We start from the raw sequence: 24,187 nt of genomic DNA, 5'->3' as shown, positions 1-24,187 counted from the left end.
CCCGATAGACTATTCATAGCTGCTCCCAACTATTCATAGCTACGGAAATAGAAATGATTACAGTACACGTTAAGATCTTGGAATGCTGTTAAACTATACCTAAACCAATGACTTATACGTTAATATTGTCCACTTACACCAGTCCTTGACAGGCTCCACTAGCTCCCAATCACCGAACAGATCGAAGTCAAGATCCTCTCACTCGTTTTTAAATCACTTCACTCCCTTGCACCTCCTTACCTACCCGACTTGCTTATTCCCCATTCCACCACCCACTGCCTCTGCCCGGCTGACTCCGGCCTCCTATTTGTCCCTTGTGCCCTTCGTTCCAACATCAGTGGCTTCAGTCACAAACTATACCTTGAAAATCTGGAACGCTTTCCCTCAATCCCTCCACTTTTCCCCCCACGATCCACCTTCAAATCCCACAAACAGACCTTCCTTTTTGATCGTACTTAGGGTCACCTCCCCCCTCCCTTTTCCGCTGGCCCATTGTCAGACTCCGCCACTGTGAAGTGCACCGGGACGCTACCCAGTGTGAAGGGCGCTATAATGTAAATGCAAATTGTTGTTGTACTCTGGAGAAAGAGCCCTCATAAAATCATGGAACTGACATGCAGAGTCATGTAAGATATATTGCACTGGAAAGAGATCATAATATATAAATGTTTTGTGCTCCTTTCTTGAACATATATATTTGCCAAGGATTTGAAAGTGATTTTTTTAAATAAAATAATATAATAATAATCCTTGCATTTTGTGTAGCGCTTTTCTCATCTTCTAGACGTCTCAAAGTGCGTCACAGAATATACTGTAAAGTGAATTGACTGTATATGTATGGTTTTATCATTTTTCCTGAAGATGCTGTCATATAATTCCAGACGTCAGTAATCCTCCAGTATCTCACTTGTTTGTTTCCTCACAATTTTTCTGTCCTTTCCTCCTCAAGGAGTTTAATTTGTTTTTTTTCTGCTGGGGATATAGTTCTCCAGACACCAATCGTGAAGTTTGACAATGCTTGACAATGGATGGGGTCTATTATGAGAGTTGTGTAAAAGGATTTGTATTAACTGCTCTGGGACACTAGCTTGCACTGCTTATTGTTCATTTTATTCTGTAAGTAGAAAAAAAAACTGAATTAAAGTTTATTGATTGTAACGTTAAAGCAATGTAATCTTTATCTGAGTTTTAGTATTGTACTGTCTCTCCCGAAAAGATTTTGGCAGCAGTCAATATAATTAATTATCAATACATAAAATCAAGAGGATTTTCCTAAGGTTTGCAGCACTTCTACTCAAATCAATATGATCGCTTATAACACTTGAATCCTTAATCCATCATTTGTCACTGACAACTGTTTGTAGAAGTACATATTTCCTATTAAAATAATATGACTCATATAATGCAAACCACAGTGTCAATGATGCCAACTTTGTTTGCATCTTTCTTAATTTTCCATTGGTTTCTTTTTATAGGATGTTGTGGGCATTGCAGTATCGTCAGATATGAGCATAATTTTATGTCTTGTGAAGCTTTTATATTATCTGGTGCTAAATAGGCAAGTTGAGTTCTGTGACCGATATCAAATTGCTAGTTGTTGGAAAAAGCACCATGTGATGATATCAAAAGGCAACTCCTGACAAGCTCGCAATAGTTGTGGTAACATCATATGATCACAGAGAACGATTACGGTGTTTACACAGGAGATAAGATATAAATCATCGCAGTTTGAGATTAAATGGAACCATAGAATGTCCAGCCCAGAACGAGGCGATTTAGCTCATTGTATCTGTGCTGCTGACTGTTCAAGTAGACATTAAAGATGACATGTCACTATACAAAATAGGAAATTTCTTTGAGTATTCTGGGTAATAATATTCCAGATAAATTGATCATTCTCTGGGATCTTGAGGTGCTTAATTTGGTTAGTGTGTTTGTGTACAAATGCACAGTCACTACACTAGACAGGAGTTTCCTGTGAATCACTTTTGCTTTAATGATACAGGCAAGATCACAGGATAGGTTTTGATGGGCTGGCCTTCAGCCTCTCTGCCTCCATCCTCTGGAATTCCATCCCACAGTCCCTACACCTCCCCCCCTCCCTTGCCTCCTTCAAGACCTGTCTCAAGACCCTCCTCTTCGATCGTGCCTTCGGTCACACTCCTACCCTTACCCGCTCAGCCCTCCACCCCTCCTAATCCCAACCTCCTGCTCAGGTGCGGATCCCTGTCTGTCCAGCGCTTTGGGACGTCCCCTGACTTGAAAGGTGCTGTACACATACAATTTGTTGTTGTTGTTGATGAAGATGGCCCTTGGCCCACTGAATCTCATCCCACCAGAATGCCTACCTTACTTTCCTCCCATAATAATAATAATCCTTGCATTTGATATAGTGCCTTATCTGGCGAGGCGATGTCTCAAAATGTTTCACAGCATACACTGTAAAGTAGTTTTGACTGTATATTTTGTTGGTGAAATATACCTCTATAAGATCCCATCTGAATTATCTTCTCTCAAGACTGAAGAGCTCTAGCTTGTCTAATCTTAGGTCACTCCTCTAAAATTGGGGATCATTCTTGTTGCTCTCCTCTGCACTGCCTCTAGGTCCTGCCTCTAGTGTTGCGGTAACCAGAACTTTATCTAATGCTCCAGTTGGGGCCTAACCAGAGCAATATATAACCTAGTATGATGTCTCGGAATTAAACTCGATTGATCTGGCAATATTGCCCAACTTCATGTTTGTCATGTTTTATTGCTACCTCACACTATTTTGACGTAGTGAACGATGTGTAATTAACACCCCTAGATCTCCTTCAGCTTTCTATTGGAAAGTTCAATTCCATCCAGTGCTTGTGTTTCCTATTTTTACTTCTTATTTGTGTAGTATCTTGCATTTATCAATATTAAAATGACTTGTTGCCAGTTATCAAATACAAGGATAATTACTTCAATGATTTGTGCTGAAATTACGTTTCAGGATGTTGGAAAGAAGTGGTTAATACTTTGCTTTGAAATGTGTGCATGTACCCCATTTCACAATTTCCCACCTAAACTCCCCCATGACGTCACTTCTGCCCACCAGGTTTGAATCCCAGGTGTAGTATAGTCCATTGGTATCTTCTTTCCCTCCTCTGTCTTCTCCCTGCAGGCTGCTCGGTGTTATCCAGGTTGGGCTTCTCAGCTTCACTCCTTCCTCTCATGCCAGTCCCTTTACGAACCCCTCCAATCGGGTTTCCCATGCTGCCCACAGCATGGAAACAACCCTGGTCAAATTGACCAGGACTCTCTCTGTCTCCTCATCCTCCTCCACATCTGTGCTGCCTTTGACACTGTGGATGACTCTATCCTCCTCCACCACCTCTCCTCTCACCTCAACTTTCAAGGTTCTGTCCTAGAATGGTTCAAATCATATCTCTCACATTGGCTCCACTTTGTTTCCACAAAAGACTTATCCTCCAGCTCCTGCACTGTCTTGTGCGGTGTTGCTCAGGGCTCCGTCCTTGGTCCTCTCCTCTTCAACCTGTACATGCTCCCTCTTGGTGACATCATCAGCAGACATGGACTCAACTTCCACATGTACGCGGATGAAACCAAATTCTATGTCTCTGCCGCCACCCTCGACTCCAGGATCACTGCTGTCCTGACAGACTGTCTGTCAGACATCAAGTCCTGGATGAGAGCTAATTTTCTCCAGTTGAACATCAACTAGACCGAGGCTCTCCTGATTGGCTCTGGTCAGCGCCTCCTCACCTGGGGCACTGGCAGCATCAGCATCCATGGATGCACACTCCACCTCATCAAGCCAGTTAGGAACCTAGGCATCTTGTTCGACCCTCAACTGTCCTTTCTCCTCCAAATCTGTGCCATGACCCATTCTGCCTTTCCCCACCTCCACAACATTGCCTGACTCCGCCACCTCCTCATCCATCAGGCCGACGAAAGCCTCATAAATGCCTTCATTACAACCAGGCTCGACTATGCCAATGCCCTGCTTGTCAGCCTTCCCAACTCTTCGCTCCACAAGCTGCAGATCATCCAGAACTCTGCAGCTCATGTCCTCGCCTGCACTAGGCTCTGTGACCCCATCACCCCCACCCTCGCCCGGCTCCGCTGGCTCCCCATTCCTCAGAGGATAGAGTTAAAAATTCTCGTCCGCACCTTCATGGCCCTCCTACCTCTCTGATGTACTAACCCCTTATCAACCTGTCCACTACCTCTGTTCAGCGGGCTCCAGCCTGCTCCATGTCCTTCACCGAGCCCGCCCCACCATCAGTGGTCGGCCCTTCAGCCTCTCTGCCCCCATCCTCTGGAACACCATCCCACATTCCTTGCCTCACTCCCTCCCTTGCCACCTTCAAGGCATGCCTGTGGAGTCCTGTAGCTCAGTGGTTAGAGCACTCGCTTTGCAAGCGAGAGACCTGAGTTCAATTCCAGGCAGAGCGAAACCTTGGGCAAGTTTCCTTACTCCACACGCCTAATAATAATCCCTTCAAAACCAAAAACAATAATAAATTTGTCATTTTCAATCTACGACTGTTTGTGGGACATTGCTGTGCGCAATTGGCTGCCGCGTTCGCCCACAAATATACAGTCAATTCACTTTACAGTGTGTTCTGTGAAGCGCTTTGGGACGTCCTCCCGACGTGAAAAGCGCTATATCAAATGCAAGGATTATTATTATTATTATTATGCCTCAAGACCCTCCTCTTCGACCCTCCTCTTCGACTCTTCGGCCACCATCCTGTCCTCTCTACCCTCAGAGGGTCCATCCCACCCTCTGATCCCAAACCCACCCCCCCCCACCCCCGGCCCACCCCCACTCGGGTCCCAATTCCTGACTGTTCAGCGGTTTGGGACATCCTCCCGATGTGAAAGGTGCTTTACAAATTTTGTATTGTATTGTGTGTACATCATGCCAACCTGTGAGAACTTGGCTTCAGTCCAAGATCTCATTGCAGTCAGGATTGTGCTGACGATGCGTTATATACGTGGGAAATGTAGGAAATGCACCTTGCAACCTGAGGAGGGTTTCAGCTGCTGTTTTCCAAATGAGTGATTTTTGTACCTTTGATGCCTCCCTTCACTGAAAAGGCTTGCTACAGATCGTCACTTAATTTTGCACAGAACACTAAGGTACAGAGGAGTTACTAACTAATTGTCACCTTTATGATGCTGTTATTCAGATGAGTCAAGGATGGCTTTGGTGATTAATTTGGTGATTAATGGTGGCAAATCAGAATTAACAATATTAAATAACTTGAGGCATACATGAGGGAGAAGGAATTGGAAGGATCTAGGAGAGATTTGGGTCTCTCCTAGAGGGGAAAGATAAACATGGACCAATTGGGCCTAATGGTCTGTTTCCTTGCTGTAACTTTCAAGAGCACCAAAGACGCTTCCCTTGCACGAAGGGCATTATTTGTGGAGTCCTTTGATTTCCGGGCAGAACGAAAAGTTAGGCAAGTTTCCTTACTCCACACGCCTGTTTACCTAGCAGTAAGTAGGAACCCATTTTTTAGTTGATTGGCGGATTGCTTTTCCAGAGGTGATAATCCCTGCAAAAAAAATTATAACAATTTGGTCATTTAATCCAAATGACTGTTTGTGGGACACTGCTGTGCACAATTGGCTGCCGTGTTTAGAAGATGTGATAAGGCTCTATATAAAATGCGAGGATTATTATTATATAAATGTGAGTTGTCATTTTAATTAATTCTATGTAACTTAACCTTTGCTGTTCCACTGGTAAAATACCCAAATTTTGAAACATGTCTGCAGAAGCATAACTCCTCATCCCTAGTGTTGATAATTTCAAGAACAAATTGAACAGATTTTTGTTAGGAAATAATATCTCATGATACAATATATAGTTTGGGACTCGACCTGTGCATGCAACTAACAGGATGGTTGAAAGCGAACTGGATGGACCTTGGTCTTCTTTGGCCTAACAAATTCTTATGTTCTTATGATGCAATCTCCTGGAATCTCCACATTTCCTTCTCCATATGAACGGTCCGTAAATGGACCCTCAAAACTGGATGCAATAATTAAACTGCAGCCAATCAATGTCCCGAACAAATAAAACATATCCTTATTCTTTCATTCAATGACCTTACATATACAAGCAATAATAACATTTGCTTTTTTCTTGTTTTATCATCTTGTACTGCCACCTTTAAAGACCTATGTATCCCTGCTTCCATTTTCTTACATTCTTTCTATTTTCTTTTATCATGTACATGCTTTACATGCTTCTGTATTTCACTGATTTTATTAACAATTACTCCTGTCTTTCAGCAGTTGTGTGGCACGTAATTCTTGTGGTTGAATAAGTCCTGCAACAGAGACCTTCTTCCCTCTCCCCAATAGCACTGATCCAGAAACAGCAGCATATAATATTTCAATTCTGCACAGCTCCACCAAGTGACTGCAATTAGGGACAGCATTTTTTTGGTCATTGGTGACTGACAGCTGTATCACCATACTGAAGGATATATATATCATAATACTCCTTGCACTTGATATAGCACTTTTCAAGCCTTCCAGAAGAGAATCCAAATGAGACTCCAAGTTCCACATATGGATATCACCAACACATAGAAATGTCCCTATGTCTGGAATGGAAAGTGCACCCCCTCACTGAAGAGATACACCCGGTTTACCTAATTTTGGAGAGTATGAGGCATTGTTTGGCAAGAGCTAAGGATTGGGGACCCCAGGGCATACATTGGGGTGTTACTGAAGTTTAATCAGCCAAAACCTTATCACTACATTGCCCACCTCCACCCCTATCTCTTAACAGAATGCAACCTAAACCCTTATTCTGGCCTTTGCCGTCTGTCTGTCCCCATCTTCACTCTTAAATTTACTCTTTCCTCCATCTCCTAGCTCCATCGTCAATCAGATGCAGTTAATGCAAAACTCCACCATCTACATCCTCAACCAACAACAACAACAACAAGATTCCATTTATAACCACATCAAACTCGGTATGCTCATCACCCCAGTCTTCCCCAGGCTCCACTGGCTTCCTGCCTGCGAATGAATCAACTTCATGATCCCCAGTCTCACTTATAGATGCCGATGCCTTCAAACCTAACACCTCCATAAGTCTTGGATCTTCTATCCCATTCCGCTGCTTGGCTAACTTGCGCTTGCTGAATGTGTACCTTGCCATTTGCAGCACCAGTACACATGTAGCTGAGTCTTCAGATATGTTGCCCCTAAACTCTAAAACTGCCTCCCTCTACCTGTCTTACTTGCCTTAAAACCTACCTACCTCTTCAACTGTGCCTAAGGTCACCAACCCCTTGCATGGCAACTGACCCCTCCCCATTATAAGGTACTCCAAGACATTATCCCACCTGAATGGTGCTACATAATTGTTGTATAGTGGTTATTACTTCAGGAAGACGTCTCAAATTGCTTCACAGGATTTGTTGTAAAAGTATAGTGAATGTGCATGTTGTGGATAAACAAGGCAGCCAATTTGCACATAGTAGTGGTCCAAACCGCCATGAAGTGAATGACCAATTTTATCTGGGGGAAATGTTGTCCAGGACACAATGAGAAATTTCCTTCTCTTTTTGAGTTGTACCATGAGATCTTTAACATCCACCTGAACAAGCAGACGGGGCTTCGGTTCTTAGACCAGTAATGGTTGGTCAACCAAATGCAATTTTCTTTATTGAATTTTTCTTCATTCATGGCCGCTCTATGGGTATTGTGGCTTGGAATCTACTGGAGCGGGTGTTCGGCAAGGAACGGGCCACTTCTTGATGCCCGTATCCTGGGCCACTTTTAGGGTATCAAGAAGTGACCCACCAAACACCCGCACCAGTCCAGGCAAGTCTGTGCAAAACCAATACCTTGTTTTCAGTAGCCACTGAACCATGATACCCACAGCATGAGGAGGGTTTGGGGGAGGGGTTTGGAGGAGGTGTTTGTGAGGAGGGTTTGGGGAGAAGGGTTTGTGAGGAGGGTTTGGAGGGAAGGGTTTGTGAGGAGGGGTTGGGGGAGGGGTTTGGGGGGAGGGGTTTGGAGGAGGGTTTGGGGGAGGGGTTTGGGGGAGTGTTTGTGAGGAGGGGTTGGGGGAGCGGTTTGGAGGAGGGGTTGGGGGAGGGTTTGGAGGAGGGGTTGGGGAGGGTTGGGGAGGGTTTGGGGGAGGGTTTGGAGGAGGGGTTTGGGGAGGGTTTGGGGAGGGGTTTGGAGGAGGGTTTGGGGGAGGGGTTGGGGAGGGGTTTGGAGGAGGGTTTGGGGGAGGGGGTTGGGGGAGGGGTTTGGAGGAGGGTTTGGGGGGAGGGGTTTGTGAGGAGGGGTTTGTGAGGAGAGTTTGCGGGAGGGGTTTGGAGTGAGGGGTTTGGGAGGAGGGGTTGGGAGGAGGGGGTTTGGAGGAGGGTTTGGGGGAGGGGTTGCGGGAGGGGGTTGGGGAGGGGTTGGGGGTTGGGGGAGGGGTTGGAGGAGGGGTTGGGGGAGGGGTTTGTGAGGAGAGTTTGCGGGAGGGTTTGGGGGAGGGGGTTGTGAGGAGGGTTTGGGGGAGGGGTTTGGGGGGGGTTTGGGGGAGGGGTTGCGGGAGGGGGTTTGGGGAGGGGTTGGAGGAGGGGTTGGGGGAGGGGTTTGTGAGGAGGGTTTGGGGGAGGGGTTTGGGGGAGGGGGTTGTGAGGAGGGTTTGCGGGAGGGGGTTGGAGGAGGGGTTTGCGGGAGGGGGTTGGGTGGTGACTGGTTCCCTCTGGGAGCGGAACCTCTGTTCGGGGCACTGGTTACCCGCGGCACCTGCTGCTGGCGGACAGCGTCAGACAGGAAGTGCGCGGCCTGTGCTGTCCCCGCAGTCAGTCACTGCCCCACTCTCTGTGTGTGTGTGTGTGTGTGAGAGGCAGAGACTCGGCGCCGCCATGAACACGGTGCTCTCCCGCGCCAACTCGCTCTTCGCCTTCTCGCTGAGTGTGATGGCGGTGCTGACACTCGGCTGTTTCCTCACCACAGCCTTTAAACAGCGGGCGGTCACCGTCAACATCCAGGTGTCAAAAGTCATGTTGTGAGTAACCGGGAGAGACCCGGGACACCCGGGGGGGAGAGACCCGGGACACCCGGGGGGGAGAGACCCGGGACACCCGGGGGGAGACCCGGGGGGGAGACCCGGGACACCCGGGGGGGAGACCCGGGACACCCGGGGGGGGAGACCCGGGACACCCGGGGGGAGAGACCCGGGACACCCGGGGGGGAGAGACCCGGGACACCCGGGGGGGAGAGACCCGGGACACCCGGGGGGGAGACCGGGGGTGGGGGGACCGGGGGGGGGGGAGAGACCCGGGGGGGGAGAGACCCGGGGGGGAGGGGGGGAGACCCGGGACACCCGGGGGGGAGACCCGGGGGGAGAGACCCGGGGCACCCGGGGGGGAGAGACCCGGGGGGGGGGGGAGGACCGGGGGGGGGGGGGGGGGGGGGGGGGGGGGGAGAGACCCGGGGGGGGGGGGAGACCGGGGGGGGGGGGGGGGGGGGGGGGGGGGGGGGGGGGGGGGGGGGGAGACCCCCTGGGGGGGGGGGGAGAGACCCGGGGGGGGGGGGACCCGGGGGGGGGGGGGCCCTGGGGGGGGGGGGGGGGAGACCCGGGGGGGGGGGGGGAGAGACCCGGGGGGGGGGGGGGAGGAGAGACCCGGAAGGAGAGACCCGGGGGGGGGGGGGAGAGACCCGGGGGGTGGGTGGTGGTGAGATAGATACAAGGGTTTCAGAGGGGTCACAGAGAGATGCGGGAACAGAGAGGAGAGATAGAGAGGAGAGAAGGGAAGAGAGATTTAGGGGGAATAGATGGGGAGAATAAGAGGGTGCAAGAGATGGGGGAAGGGGAGGGAGAGATATGAGGAGAATAAGGGGCCAGAGAGAGATGGTGGGGGTGGGAATAAGAGGGGATAGATGGGGAATAAAAACTGTAAGTCACTGGTTAGGCCTCAGCTGGAGTATTGTGTCCAATTCTGTGCACCACACTTTACAAAGGATGTTCAGGCCTGTAGGAGAGGGTGCAGCGGGGATTTACCAGAATGGTACCAGGGATGAGGGACTTTAGTTATGTGACTTTAGAGCAGTTGAGAATGTTCTCCTTAGAGCAGAGAAGGTTAAGGGGATATTTGATAAGAGGTGTTCAAAATTATGAGAGGCTTGCATAGAATATATAGGGAGAAACTGTTTCCATTGGCAGGTAGGTCAGTAACCAAAGGACATAGATGTAAGGTAATTGGCAAAAGAACCAAAGGGAAGATGAGGAGAATTTTTTTTACACACAGTGAGTTGTTACAATCTGGAATGCACTGCCTGAAAGGGTGTTGGAAGCAGATTCAATAATAACCTTCAAAAGGAATTGGATAGATACTTGAAAAGAAAAAAGTTGCAAGGCTACGGGTTAAAAACATGGATTGCTCTTTCAAAGAGTTGACACGGGCACAATGGTCCGAATGGCCTCCTTCTCATTGTGAATCTTGCTTGCAGAAGGGAGGCCATTCGATCCATCGTGCCTGTGTCAGCTCTTTGAAAGAGCGGCAACTCGTTCCACTCCCCCACTCTTACCCTGTAGCCCAGCAAACATTTCTGTGCAGTAGGATTCTATGATTCTAAGGAAGGATAGAGAGAGATGGGGGGAATCCGGGGCTGGAGAGAGATGGGGGGAATCCGGGGATAGAGAGAGATGGTGGGAATCCGGGGCTGGAGAGAGATGGGGGGAATCCGGGCTGGAGAGAGATGGGGGAATCCGGGGCTGGAGAGAGATGGGGGGAATCCGGGGCTGGAGAGAGATGGGGGGAATCCGGGGCTGGAGAGAGATGGGGGGAATCCGGGGCTGGAGAGAGATGGGGGGAATCCGGGGCTGGAGAGAGATGGGGGGAATCCGGGGCTGGAGAGAGATGGGGGGAATCCGGGGCTGGAGAGAGATGGGGGGAATCCGGGGCTGGAGAGAGATGGGGGAATCCGGGGCTGGAGAGAGATGGGGGGAATACGGGGCTGAGAGAGATGGGGGGAATCCGGGGCTGGAGAGAGATGGGGGAATCCGGGGCTGGAGAGAGATGGGGGGAATCCGGGGCTGGAGAGAGATGGAATAAAGAGGGCAGAGGGAGAATGGGGACAGAGAAGGGAAGAGACATACATGATGAACATAAAGGGGGAATACAGAGAGGGTGAAAGTGATATCGGGAGAGGGGAGAACGGGGGAATAGAAAGAGGAGAAAGACTTGGGGCGGGGATAGAGGCATTGGGGGAATGGTGGTGGTGGTGGGGGGGAAACATTGTTTGCACACATTTCATTATTGTCAGATATCAATTCAATATCATTCAGTTCAATGCCCCCCTCCCCCCCCCCGTGTCCCAGCCCCTTCTCCAGCTGTTCTGCAGCTGTGACAAATACCTCCCGCCCTTCACTTCCTGATTTAAAATCCTTTTATTTTGTTTTGGGGAGAAAAAAAAAGCCCCGTTTGCACAAAAAGTGCAGCACTGTAAATGATACCTTGTTTTATTTTTTTTATATTTAAAAAAAAAGGGGACTACGTGTTAAACGGCCGAGAGGTTTGCGTTGAGAGAACAGATTGAATCTGTGGAAGTTTGTGTGTCTGGTACCATATGGTGAGGTGACCTCGAGGTAACAAACAGCCTTTTACTGTGGATTATTTTTATAAGCAGCAGTGCATTTCCAACCACCTCTCCCCCCCCCCCATTGGACACACATCGGCGGACGACGTATTTGCAGTGCCTTCGACTAGTGTTTGAACACGTTGCGGGTTTTTATTTGCACCCAAAGCTGCGGCTGCGGTTTCATTGCCTTCTCGGTTCCTACCAATGAATGCAGTGCACGTTTCCGCAGCTCCTGCAGTGAGCGGTGAGCAGCTGCTGCCGCCCCCCCCCCCCACCCCCCCCCGGACACCGAGGTTACTGCACCGACTGGAGAGTGCGGCACTCGGCCTCCGGACCGGGCGAGTGACTGTCCCGATTGCATATTCCAAGTTGTGTGCACTTCTAACAAAAAAAAGACATAGCACATGTTTATCCAATCGAATGCACACGGGGGACTGGACCATCAAAGGCTTTTTGCTGCAGGGTCTGTGGCTGCAGCAGGTATTGCTGGCTGCAGAGTCTTTTAAGGTAGACTTGTATTGGTGGATGGGTTCCAAAGCAATAAGTAAATATGCACCGGCAGGTCCAGTGCAACTAACTGAGGCAGCTGTTTTTTATCCGTACATTAGTTGTAGATGATCTTACTATGGGTCCAGTCTACACTGATGGAAGCAACGCAATATTGTAGTAAAATGATTAGGATAGGGGATGACAAAATGCTTGTTGCAGGGAACATTTGGAGAGGGGTGAAAATGCAAATATTTCTTAGTTCACACTCCTCTTCCCCCCTCCCTCCAGATACCTCTTCCCTTTCCTCTAAAGGAAAGGAAAGGGAAGCTTGATTTGCTTCTCACTCCACGACAAGCAGGCAGTTTGCATAATCAAGCCTGGATGTTATGAACGCGTGTATGAGGGTCTCGTTGGCCAGTTGGTTAATCAATTCAGATTTTTTTTGGAGGTAGATTGAAATTGTTAAGCATGCTAGTTAACTTCTCTTCCAAAAGAGAATATTTATTTCTTCTCTTGCCTTGTACCTTTGAAATGAATGTGGCAGTGTTTTCTGCTATGTGTGTCTGTGTTTTGGTGATTTGGGGCACTTGACTGTATTATAGAATGGTTAGCATGTTTAAGTGTAGTGGAATAACTGCTCGGCCCAATGGCTTTTATGATTAGTTGTAGCATTGTTATACCATCGTTCATTAAGCAGAAGTATAGTGTGGGAAAGATGTATTTTTACATCTGTGTTAGCAGGATTTCTTCCTCCTGACCCACTTATTGAAATATGGTGCTCAGTGTTTTTTTGTACAGTACATTTCTTACAGTTGAGTGGAGTCCTGTCGCTCAGTGGTTAGAGCACTCACCTGGCAAGTGAGACACCTGAGTTCAATTCGAGGCCGGGCAAAACCTTGGGCAAGTTTCCTTACTCCACACACCTAATAATAATAATCGCTCCAAAACAGTAATAAATTGTTCATTTTCAATCCATGACTGTTTGTGGGGCACTGCTGTGCACAATTGGCTGCCGCGTTCGCCCACAAATATACAGTCAATTCACTTTATAGCATATTCTGTGAAACGCTTTGAGACATCTAGAAGGTGTGAAAAGCGCTATGTCAAATCCAAGGATTAATTAATTAATTTAACAGTCAGTTAGCATTCCCTAGTCATACGATTGGTATAATTGAGATTGATCTACTTAGATTGAACAATTGAAATGAGGCAAAATCAAGTTGTGTTTTCTTTGTGTTTGCAACCAGTAAATTGGACACCTCATTGAGCTATTTGATATATGTCTGTTTTAAAGTGGTGAAATTTGGTGAAATTAGGCAAATATGCATTTTATGTAGGCTACAATTATGATTACGTTTTTCCCTGTTCAGTTTATCTGCTATTCTAATTATTCTAACTGAGCAATACTACCTTAACATGGTTCAGTAGCTTTGGTGAATTGGGACACTTGTTTAATCTTTTTAGGAATTTAGTGATTTTTTTTCTATCTGTGTATAAGCTTTTCGATTTGATCTGGCTGTGCTTTGCAAACTTCATAAAGGTATGGCTGGGCATTCACGCAAGGTCACTGTAACTTCAATGATTGGGATAATGATCGCCTGTTACACTGTGCTGACGGTGAACATATTCAATAGGCTGTAATTCTGGTCTTGTTCCAGAAATAATTGTGTGCAGGGTTTTGAAGTTTCTATTTAAATGACGAGGCATTACAAATGTGCAGAGCATCTAAAAATGTACCTGCCTTTTAATGTGCCAAATACTTATTTAAAGGCTGCAGCTGTTTGCTAATATTTATTCAAAGACACTGAATCTATGAGATGGATATTGAAATATACTATAAATTGCTGCAGCAAATGCTGTAAAAGTATGAAAGCTATGGGAAGATAGTTTCCATACTTTTCCAGCATTTAGTCCTAATCTCAAAGTCAAAGCATTAGTGTTCAATACTGTTGACGTGATGGGTAGGATGCATTTTATTGTAATATTAGCTGTATTACATTCATCCACGCCTTAATAAATCACAATTTGTGCTTTTGATATGGTGCCTTTCACATCGAGAGGATGTCTCAAAAGTGCTGCACTGGATTTATTGTAGTTACTGTGGTATTTTGTAGACATTCATTGTGTCCCGGCTTGATTATTATCCATGAGCTTATCACCCCATCCTTGTTTGGCTTCACTGGTTCCCTATCCCCCAGCAGATAGAATTCAAGATCCTCATCCTCGCATTCAAATCCCTCTAAAGCCTCACTCCACCCTCCTTTGCGACCTCCTTCAGCGCGGCCGAATGTCGACCTTTTAACTGTTCTATTCCTGCTTTTTGGAACTCTATCCTAGAATCCCTCTGCCCCTCTCTTTCCACGTTTAACACTCGCGTTAGACTGGGAAGATAAGTGGAGTCTCCATGGAGCTGAACTACTCCAAGGTGACATGCTTGGCAATGCAATGTCGGAAATGGGCCGCCAGCCCTCTGTTTGCAGTCTCGGTAGTCCGGTTCCTGAGCCAGGCGGGTCCACAGATTTCCAGGGCACTGCTGATGACAGCACAGCCAGCCTGGCTCATCGGCAGGAAATCATCTGACACAGCTCCTGTTAACAGTGCAAGCCAAAGCCCTTCTGGGTAGGGTGGTCCTCGCTGGACAGGCAATAGGACAGCTTGCTAGATAGACAGTGATATCAATGGCACCCTAAGCGGTTCTAGCGGGTTAGACTCCAGCAGTACCCCACTTGTGGAGTCCTGTGGCTCAGTGGTTAGAGCACTCACTTTGCAAGTGAGAGACCTGAGTTCAATTCCAGGCAGAGGGCGAAACCTTGGGCAAATTTCCTTACTCCACACAGAGTCTAATAATAATCCCTCCAAAACATAACAATAATAAAGTGGTCATTTTCAATCTACGACTGTTTATGGGACATTGCTGTGCGCAATTGGCTGCCGCGTTCGCCCACAAATATACAATCAATTCACTTTACAGTGTGTTCTGTGAAGCGCTTTGGGACGTCCTCCCGACGTGAAAAGCGCTATATCAAATGCAAGGATTATTATTATTATTAATGCATACTCTGGGGCCTCGAAGCCTTGGCTCTTGTCAGCCTGTGCCTAATATTTTCTGGAATTAGAGAAGCAGGATCTGTCCCTCCAGGGAGAGAGTGCACATTCCATTCCGTCTCTGGGATTTCCATGTGTAGGTGGGATGCATGGAATTCTTAGTTTGGTTTGGATACGATTATGCAGTGTGATACCCAGCTGACCAAAAAAAATCTCTTAAACTTTCTTGTCTCCCCTCCCCCAGCTCGAATGTCCAGTCAACTGTATGAAGTGCTTTGATGATACTTCTGATGTGAAAGGTGCTATTCAAATGTAAATTGTTGGTTGGTGGTAGTTTGAAGTGGGTGGAAGCTTTTGGGCGAAAAGCTGAATAAAATAGTGTTTTTCTGTTTTTATTTGTAATTTAAAATCTTTTAATCCGCATAGTATCAATATTAAAATATAATGCATTCATTACACAGAGGGCTTGAAATGATTAGAGAAATTTGTGCTGATGGGAGTGAACCTTGTGTAGAAATCATTCCTCCCTCACATCTCTACATTTACTTTGTTTCCATTTTTAAATTTGCACGTTGTTTTCTTACTCCTTTAAGGAGGTACTGACTATGATACTGCACGACAGTATTTCATGAAGTGTGCCCCTTAAAATTTCACGAAGACGGTACCTTTTGGTCATAGTGGAGTTTTATTGTAAGGGGAAGTGTTGGCTACAGTTAATGTAAAAGTATCACTCAATATAGGTTTGAGAGAACAGTAAATGTTCTTTTTCCATTTTCGCACATACAGCCTTGGTTTAATTTGAACAAAAGCCTTTAAATTGAAAAGGGAACACTTGATGTTGACCTTGAGAACTGAAGGTGGTGCTCGATCTTTAGATATTCTGCATTGGATTTTTTTTCCCACCTAGACAAATTGAAAATACTAGTGTATTCTAGTGAACAGAAAGTGACCTTTATTTTCGACCGAGCCTTTGGTCACCTTCCTCCCCCTCCCCCTGGCTCGGCCCCGGGATCCGTTACTGTGAAGGGCTCTGAGACGCCGTCCGGCGTGGAGGGCACTATATAAATCCAAGTTGTTGTTGTGTGGCATATAATATTACTAATAATTCTTGCGTTTGATATAACTCCTTATCACGTCTTCAAGATGTATCAAAGAGTTTCACAGAATATACTGTAAAGTGAATTGATTGTATATTTTGTGGGTGAAACGCAGGAGCTAATTGTGCACAGCAGTGTCCCACAAACAGTTGTACGTTGAAATGACCAATTTAAAAAAATTTTGAAGGAGTTATTATCCCCAGAAAAGTGAACCGCCAATCGACTTAACAACCGGGTTCCTACTTACTGCTAGGAAAACAGGGGTGTGTGGAGTAAGGAAACTTGCCCAACATTTTGCTCTGCCATGGATCGAACCCAGGTCTTTTGCTTGCGAAGCGAGTGCTCTAACCACTGAGCTACAGGACTCCACACGCATGAGAGAATTACCTCGTGGGATTTCAAGTTGATTCATTTGAAATAACTTAATCATAATGAGTGGAGATGTATACCGCCTCAATGTTATGCTGTGGGAATGCAGTTGTACTAAATGTTTGGGAGGGTGGTAGAATATTACGCCCACTGCTGGCGAGGTTGCAGAATATTATATCTACTGATAACGGCACAACTGTCATTCCAGCAGCTAATGATCAGTCTCACTGGTTGGTCTGACTGGTTCCAGCTGATCTGAAATTTAATCCAAAAATAGTTTTTGAGACACTGAGGATCAATTATTTGCAGAATACTTTAGCACAGGTCTATGAGAAGCCATAGAAATCATTCCTCCCTCACATCTGTGTACATTCCATTGCATGAGCATCAGATTTGGATGTGAAGGTTCTGGGTTTGAAAATCTTTTGAGGTCAATAGCCTGTCTTGGGAGAAATTCTCATGCTTTTATTACTATATTGTATTAGAACTCAGAAATGTTTGTAAAACTTTTATTGCAGGAAAAATGTAGAAGATTTTACTGGACCTCGAGAAAGAAGTGACTTGGGATTGATCACGTTTGATCTGACAGCTGATATCCTTTGATTTTTTTAAAAAAACTGAAGTCAGAGAGTCGAGACATCCTCCTGACATGATAGGTACTATATAATAATCCTTGCATTTGATACAGTGATTTATGTAACTTGTTTTCACTCCTAATAACTGTCCAGTTACCGATGTTGGAAAATGCGATGATATGAATGGTGGATGGGGTTGGCTGTGGTCCACTCCAAGGTTGAAGAGCCTCACGCCTGACGTGAAAGCTGAAGAATGGCCACGTGTGCAGATGTACTGGTAAATTAGCAGAATGTCATTGAACCTTAGTCAGGGAAAATTGATTACACAGTGTTTTGCTGTAATTTATAAATTTGTTCTTATTATCTTTAACTGCTTTTACATTTGGAGCCAATATTTGACTGGAACGTCAAACAGTTGTTTCTTTATTTATCAGCGGAGTATAAAACCAAAACCAATGTAAGTATATATTTAAATTGTGACACACAACACTTTTTTTTAATGTCGTCAATAGAATTCACTAGTTAGTTTGGTTCAATAGATGCTATGATAAATGATAACAGAAATTTACACTGAAAACTGGTGAATGGTGTCCCAGTGACTCAAGACAGGAAGGCTTTGGCATTATCTTGGCATTGTTGCCACATGGAATGGAGAGATGGGACTGAGACGTACAAAACTACTTTGGAACTAAAAATGTAATTTTAGTGAATACCTTCAAACAGTTTTGAGTAAGACGTTACTCCGGTGAGTAAGACTTGATTTGTGTTCTGTGTGCCTGTATGTTAACTTCAGATTTTATAAAACCGCGCAGAGTTCAGGCAGCAATGTGGAAACTCCATTGCAGCATTACTATGAATTTCCAGCGATCAAATTGCAGCACTGGGTTTATATAACTGGTAACTCATGTACTTGCTACCTTTTAATCACTTGCTCTATAAAAGAGCTTTAGCCCACTCCGTCCCACTTCCCTGCTCTTTCTGCATACCTTTGTAAATATTTAAGTATTTGTCCAATTTACCCTTTAAAAGCTGTTACTGATTCTGCCTCAAACATCAGCTTTAGTTGGGTAATCCATGTTCTGATAGTACATTTGTGAATAAAACTATTCTCCAAATCCTTTTTGGGGGGTTAGTTCTTTCATTTATCAAATGTGTGGAATATTATAACATAGCTTCCAGCTTAAAAAAACTACTGCTAAACAGCAGCACAGCTTAAAATCGTGCTCTAATTTAGTGTGGATAGTGAATATATTTCACCTAGTCTTCTCCGAGTCTGAAATGCCACAATAAGCTCCGGAATGCAGTTTAAACTTTTTAAAAACAGATTCTAATGGCATCAAATACTAAAATAATTAGTACTTCACAATGGATAGTTTTTAATCATGCCAGAGGTTATTACAGTGATTATGAAAAATGATCTCATTAGTAACATTTCAAATGGCTAGAGGTGTTTACGATTATGAATGCAGTGGATAACGTGAAAGTTAATAGGCTGTTTCCACTTGTTGATGATTCCAAAATGAGAAGACGTAAATATAAAATAACAGATCTAAAAGGGAGTTCAGGAGAAACTTTAGATAGAAAGTGGTGAGAACGTGGAACCCACTTATGGAAGCTGTAGTGCAAGCAAAAAGCATCAACATTTTTAAGAAGATACTTGATGCAGGGAGGGAGAAGGCAATAGACAGAATTAGGAAGGGCGGAGGTTTGTGTGGTTTATAAACACCAGCACAGAATAGTTGGGCTGTTTTTGTGCTGTATCATTCTGTGTAATTTTATACAACAATAATTTAAATGTCTCAAAGGTGACATTTGTTTCCATTTATTTCATGTAAATGATTAAATTATTACAATTCTAAACCATGAACAAACTGAGGTAAATATTATGTAATTAAGTTGATAATCAGAGTGTGCTAGCATCTCTGTTCTGTAACACAACTGAGTTTTTCCATAATCTCCATTGTGTGTAAATGCAGGCACTGAACCAGGTTGTTCTCTGGGATAAGATTGTTCTTCGAGGAGAGAAGAAGAAGTTGAACCTGAAGGATGTGAAGTCAAAATATTTCTTCTTTGATGATGGAAATGGCCTAAAGTAAGTAATTACCATGGCTGTAAAGAATTATAGATATGAAACGTATTTGCCCAACTTTATAACTGAGAGGTTAATGAATAGATATGTACTCCCTCAATAATTCAATGACAGTCTTTCCCACCAACCCCTCTTGCGTGTGGAAACTTTCTGCATTGTGAGGTGTTGCAGGGACTCATGCATTAATGTGCCACATCACAGAGTAGGTTCTTTTCTTACCCTACCCTCACTTACTTTGTTTTTGAGCTGGGCAGGGGAGTGTCTGGTTGAAACTGTGGTGTCTTTCCCTGGGGGTGAGATGATGTGCTCCTTATGTGCATCTGTCCTTTATTAATTTGAAGTTAATTTAATAAAGCTATTGTTAAAATTCTTCTACAACTGAATTTTCTCAAAAACAAAGTTTTAGAATTATCCTTAAAGTGTTCACTCTATTCAGATTGTTGATTTGCGTAATGGGACATCTAGCCTTTTGTAAAGGTAATGTTCAGTAGATAGGAACTCAGGGCCTGTATGACGAGAAAGTGATTGCTTCACTGTAGGTTGTGCTTGGGGATGTGACTGATAAATAATAATAATAGAGGAAAAGAGAGACTAGTGAATATCAAATGCCCTGTTCATCCCAGATTTGCGTTTTGAATAAAACGCTTTGAAGAGGGATTCGTGATGAAATGAAAAGTCGCCAATGGGAAAATGTTACGAGTTTGTTGTAAATTGTTTATTTCTTATTAAGCCATCAATCCAAAGGTGCAGTATTTTATGCTGCATACATTGTGGTTTAAATGCATTTTGGGGGCTTTCAATTTTTATGGCCTTTTAAATTGGTTATTTTAAAGTTGTAATTAAATGGCTGATGGGGAATAATGTCATGTGTTAGTTTTGTGAAAGCTTCAGTCCATTTTGCAACTTTCATCCCACCCCTGTTGTACTACATTCCTTAGTTTTAATTCTAAAAGTAAAACAGTCTTAAGTTAAAGAGAAACTCCACAGGCCATTGTCATTTTTAATGCTTTCAGTGGCAAAATTCATGTCTACCATATTCAAAAAAAACTGTACAGGAAAGTACATTTAAAAATGTTGACTAAACGTGAGGATAGATGTAGTGGGTGTGTGGGAGAGGACCCTAGAGGCCGAGTTCTGGATCAACTAAAAGAGATCAGTAAGGAGAGCAAGGTAACAATTATCTTCAAGGTAACAAAGGCGTGAATAAGGGTTTTAGTAGCAAGTGGTAGGGTTGCAAGTGTGTAATGTTCCACAGGTAAAAGAAGACGTTTTCAGTGATGTGGAACTTAGCTCAGGTTCAAATAAAACACCAAGGGTGAGAAACGCCTGGTTCAGCCTGAGTTTAGCATCCAGTGAGGATGATGGAATTGGAGCTAAGGTCATATAAGTGCTGGCGAGAACCAAACAAGACAACTTCAGTCTTGAGTAATAATGGATTTTGGATTGGAACAATAGAATTGAGCTCAAGAGAAAAGATTATGATGACGTTCACAAGTTGTTGTAGAACTTTATATGCGTCTCTTGGTGTCACTGCTGAGCTTGTAGAAGTACAGTAACTATTTTCAGTGATGGCTCCAACATAGGTAAAATCTGATTTCAAATTATCTTAACTTAATTATTCTTTTTTTCTAGTAAATGATTAAATGCACCAATATTGCATGTACTAATAATACAAAGATTATTTAAGTAATTTGGTAGAAAATATCCTTGTCATCTGGTGGTAGCTTTTGCAATGCATTTGTAGTGTTATGCTGATAAATTGTGCACTTTCTCCTTAATATGGACTATATACATAAATATTATGTCCTCCAATTTTAAAACAATACTACCCCTACTGCGGAAAAAATGCTGAAAAGTTATGATTTCAAAATCTTACATACCGCATTTTTTGGGGGGGTTGATTTTATTTTTAAGGAAAAAGATGCTCTTCAGTAGATGTAAAATTGTAAACTTTCACAAGTTCATCACTTCTACTTTATTCTTAGTTTATTGATCTTATAGATGTACACTTTTGAGTTTGATGGCCTGAACTGCATCAGTGATTAACTAAAACGTAGAACCAACCATTTTGTTTCAACGGCTATTCATTTCAACTTGTGTGTCGCCTCGTGTTGTATTGTCACATTTATGTAGTCATACCTTTCAATGTTTCTTTCAACAGAGGAAATGAAAACATCACTTTGACCCTGTCTTGGAATGTGGTCCCAAACGCTGGAATCCTGCCTCTTGTAGTGGGTTCAGGTCACAGTTCTGTTGCATTCCCAGACTCGTATGAAATGACCAAGAGCTATTGAACTTTAAATACTTTTTCTTTTGTTTAAAATACCTTTTACTGTTGTAATTTGAAGCTCATAACTTGGAACATATTTTTATATCCAAATATCATGTCTGTGTGGCTGGGGTGAAAAATCTGAAAATTGCCCCAAATGACTGTTTTTGTATTTTTTGTAACAGACGCACGAGGAATCTTGCATTGTAATATTGATCTTCATTCAAGTTTAATTCCAATATGAGTTTGAGTTGAGCTACAATTAATGTGGCAAACTTTTTTTTCCCCCCCACGCCTCTTCCCCCAGAGAAGTTAAGATCAAATTCATTAATCAACGATGCTTAGGCACCGTTTAATTACTTGAATTATTTTTAAACATCTGTTGTCTTTTTTGCTTCGTGCACTTGTTTTAGATGTTCTGGGGAAGGCTGAGTTTTCACACTCTTCTGTTTTTCTGCCCCTGCTTTTTTCCTCCTTTCCCACCCCAACCAAAGAAAGCCACTTGACTCAATCTCCCAGTGAGAATTTACACAATATGGGGGAAAAAAGAGAAATTTAGGGTGCTCAAGTTTTTAATTTACAATTTCAAAAAGTTTCTGCCTCCCTAATAATGGTAAATTATTAATTTGTTCTATGACTGCCAAGACTCCAGTCAAAACATTTGTTGTGCTAACTGTATGAAGTTAATGTTCATTCATCAAGCTAAAGATTTAAAAAAAAACTAAAATCTACCCCTGTAAACAATTTTTAATGTTTTATTTGGGTCTGTTTTCATATTTTCCTTTGGTGTATATTAAAAACACACAAAGTGAATGGAAGCGTGAGTATTTATACTGATTGTTCTGAAGCCATTAACTGACTTGAGTCTGAAGTTTGCTTGTATCATACAGCATAACATGATTTATACTGTACAATTGCTATGAACTACAAAAATACAGCAATGTGCATATTCTGTGGAACAGAATATATTAAATCTTTTCGGTGGTTTTATTTTGTGCAGAACATTATAATTAGATTAGTGTGAATACTGCAATTGATAAAGAGCAAGGTTTTTGAACTAAAGCTGGGAAGTGAATGTGCTGGTAAAATGAAACCAGATAAAGGTTTTACATCATTATGCCTACTAACACTAAAGCTCATTAGTTATCAGGGTATAACACTTCCAGATCGTAAACATCAGTCACCAGAATTTCAAGATTGTTGAAAGTCTGACATTGTTGTTTTACAAAGTCTGGTCAAACACATAGTCTGATTGTTTTACCTTAAGCTATTGCTAAATTAACTAACATCAGTGCTGTCTTGTAACCTCAAATCAGCCTGAAATTGAAAAGTAAATTTATTTTTACTGGGAAAATTTTAATGTGTTTATGCTAAATAGCGCATAATTGAGGAGAGCAACCAGTTTTATTAATGTATACTGGCCTAGAGTTCACTGGAGGTGGGATTCTTCCCCCTCCCCACCCTTAATAATGGTTGAACGCACAAGCCTGCTGTGCCATGCATTAATATCGTACCAATTGACTGGTGGTAAATGGGTTACCATCTTTACTTAATATACTTTTTTTAAGGCTGCTAACCCAGTGTCCAGTACTGCGATCCTTGAGCTAGTAGTCCAATGTGCAGCTGCCTTCTGTCTGCAACCATTGAGTGGTGTATGTGTGTTCTTTAGTGTTAATTAGCTCTCTGAGAAGCTACTTTGGGTGGAGGGCACTATATAAGTGTAAGCTGTTGTTAATTATCCATTGGTTGTTTGTCTTAACAGTGTGTTAATTAGCATCGTTGATTTTTTTTGTACATCAAGCATGTTGTGGATTATTCTAACAATTATACTAATTTCTAGCTTAAATTAGATCCTTCTCCATTTTTAAGATTGGATGTCCTTCACCACTTCACCAGTCGGAGAGGTGACCGGACACCTCTGGCTTCTGAACAGCATCTAATATAGAAAGTGACTTGAGGAATAATTCCAAATAGTTTCTTGCAATTGCATTTCAGCAAGACACTTTGCCACTTTAGTATGGACCCTAGTATCTTAGCTGTGTTAAGTTACTTGGCATCTGATGGAAGTGCGAGTGTGTACAAGGTTGTCATTTGAATGCAATTCTTCCAGTCTTTTCTGCAGTACATCAATTTTTTTCAGGCTTGCAGGCTGCCCACCATATCTTATGTAACCGATTTATAAAATTAACTATACCATATTGAAGAAAAGCTGGATACACTGGTTCCAACCATTTGGTTTTTGTGTTGGTTTTGTGCATTAATACTCTGGGGAAATTCAGCCTTTCCTAAGGTAGCACTTCATTCAGGTCTCACAACTGTTTGGTGGAATGTATTGTAAATAAGCCCATCGTTTGGCTTTTCTACTCTTGATTTTAAAGGCTTATATAAACACAACTGCAATATGAAATAATAATAATCCTTGCATTTTGCCTTGTGTCTCAAAGCGCGAAATGAAATGAAGATCACAGTGGTTCATTTAGGAGAAAAGAGCTGTAAAAAAGCTGTAAAAAAATGAAACAAAAAAAATGCAAGCCATTGTTTTTCAAATAGGGTGGGGAATGAGATTACCTTTTCCCTAAAAGATTACCTTTAGGTAAAACTTTAAACCGCAAAATACATTTGCTGCCTAAATATTTTAGTTGCA

At 43.5% G+C, this 24,187-nt stretch overlaps 1 protein-coding gene across 1 annotated transcript; it reads left to right on the top strand.

Annotated features, from left to right (window-relative positions):
• Positions 1–8,696: 8,696 nt before the first annotated feature.
• spcs3 (signal peptidase complex subunit 3) lies at positions 8,697–23,343 on the top strand. Its single transcript, XM_007895925.2, has 5 exons — positions 8,697–9,034; positions 17,129–17,202; positions 17,566–17,642; positions 19,162–19,277; positions 21,436–23,343. The coding sequence occupies exons 1-5, from the start codon at positions 8,892–8,894 to the stop codon at positions 21,566–21,568; spliced, it is 543 nt and encodes a 180-aa protein (XP_007894116.1). The 5' UTR covers positions 8,697–8,891; the 3' UTR covers positions 21,569–23,343.
• Positions 23,344–24,187: the final 844 nt, after the last annotated feature.

This window comes from Callorhinchus milii, unplaced genomic scaffold (assembly GCF_018977255.1).
Source record: "Callorhinchus milii isolate IMCB2004 unplaced genomic scaffold, IMCB_Cmil_1.0 Scaffold1, whole genome shotgun sequence".
Lineage (NCBI taxonomy): Eukaryota > Metazoa > Chordata > Chondrichthyes > Chimaeriformes > Callorhinchidae > Callorhinchus > Callorhinchus milii.
Note: the sequence above shows the minus strand (reverse complement) of the source record. Positions and strands in the feature narration are given on the sequence as shown.